Genomic DNA, 1,245 nt, shown 5'->3' with positions numbered 1-1,245 from the left:
GGTCCCAGTACGGCAGACATCCGTTGTCTTGGTGGCCGTCTTCTACACGGTGGTGACGGAGAGGAGCGAGTTATACACACGCGAGCCGTCCGGGGACCGCGTGCCGTGGGCCAGGAGCTCCTGGATGGTCATCCAGTTGTCGAAGATCTTCCTGTTCCGCTTCCTCGTCATCTTCTTGTGGCTGAGCTGAATGATGTCGGGCTCCCTCCTGTCGTCCGCTCCTTCTCCTCCTCCTCCTCCTCCTCCGCCGGAGCCAGCAGCCGCGTCTCTCGCCTCCTCGGTGCGGGTCTGCTTGAGCATCTCGCGCCGCTGCCGTTGCTCCCGGGCCCGGCTGGCGTGCCGCTTGCGCTCCTCCTTGTTCCAGTAGCGGCCCATCTTGAGCTCGCTGGCGGCGTCGTCGTCCGTGGTGACGCCGCAGCGCTCCTCGCAGATGCGCAGGGCGCGCTCCCTCAGCAGCCGGCCACGCGTCGGCCGCTTGGTGATGTAGCGCGTGCCGTCGCTCCGCACTTTCACCTTCCATTCGGCCTTGGCGCCGCCGCCGCCGTCGTGAAGCTCCGTGGGGCGAATTCCATCGCCGCCGACGCTGTCGCGCTCGCCGCCGTGGCACGCGCTGGTTAGGCTGGCCTGGCTCTGGCCGTACTCCACGGCGGACCGCTGCTGGATGAGCTGCATGTAGCTCTGGTAGTGCTGCGCGTGGGCCGGGATGTGCGCGTGTTTGTACGGCGAGCGCGACGACGGCGGCGACCTCACGGAGCTCTTCGGAGACGCCGCTGTCGCCACCACCACCTCGCCCTGTCTGCTCCCCGCCACCGTGGCCTTCGTCGTCTGCTTGCCTGACGAGCGACTCCTAGAGGGGCTGGACTCGTGGACGGACGAGAGCGGGTGCTTGGAGCCCCTGCCGTCGGGCTTGTGTTTGGGGGTGAGGTCGACCTCGGTCGCCGGGTCGCCGCCCCCGTGCCTCGGGGAGCCGGCGGAGGACAGCTCCAGGGTGCTGGGGGCCGGGGTGCTGCTGCTGCGGCAGCTCTCGCCCGTGTTGTAGGCGCTGGAGCAGCTGTCCTTGTCCGGCCCCGTGTCAGGATGCTCCATCCCACCCCGGAGCTCGACCTGCCGCATGTCCGTCCGGTGCAGCCCACCGCGGTGCAGCCAGGGTTCGCCGGCGTGGCCGATGCTGCCGCCGCTGTCACCGCCCGCGCCGCACACCTGCTCGTGCAGCCGCTGCATGCGGTGAGCCCGCACGATGCTCTG

General features: G+C 69.6%; 1 protein-coding gene across 1 annotated transcript in view; it reads right to left on the bottom strand.

Annotated features, from left to right (window-relative positions):
- Positions 1 to 1,245, bottom strand: part of pdzrn3a (PDZ domain containing RING finger 3a) — a 48,751-nt gene continuing 47,506 nt past the window's right edge. The window contains exon 10 of the mRNA XM_080832403.1: positions 1 to 1,245. This exon is cut by the window's right edge and continues 411 nt beyond it. Within this exon, the coding sequence (XP_080688529.1) occupies positions 43 to 1,245 (1,203 nt within the window). The 3' untranslated portion in view covers positions 1 to 42.

This window comes from Sprattus sprattus, assembly GCF_963457725.1.
Source record: "Sprattus sprattus genome assembly, chromosome: 2".
NCBI lineage: Eukaryota > Metazoa > Chordata > Actinopteri > Clupeiformes > Clupeidae > Sprattus > Sprattus sprattus.
The sequence above is the reverse complement of the archived record's forward strand: the minus strand, read 5'-3'. Positions and strand labels throughout refer to the sequence as shown.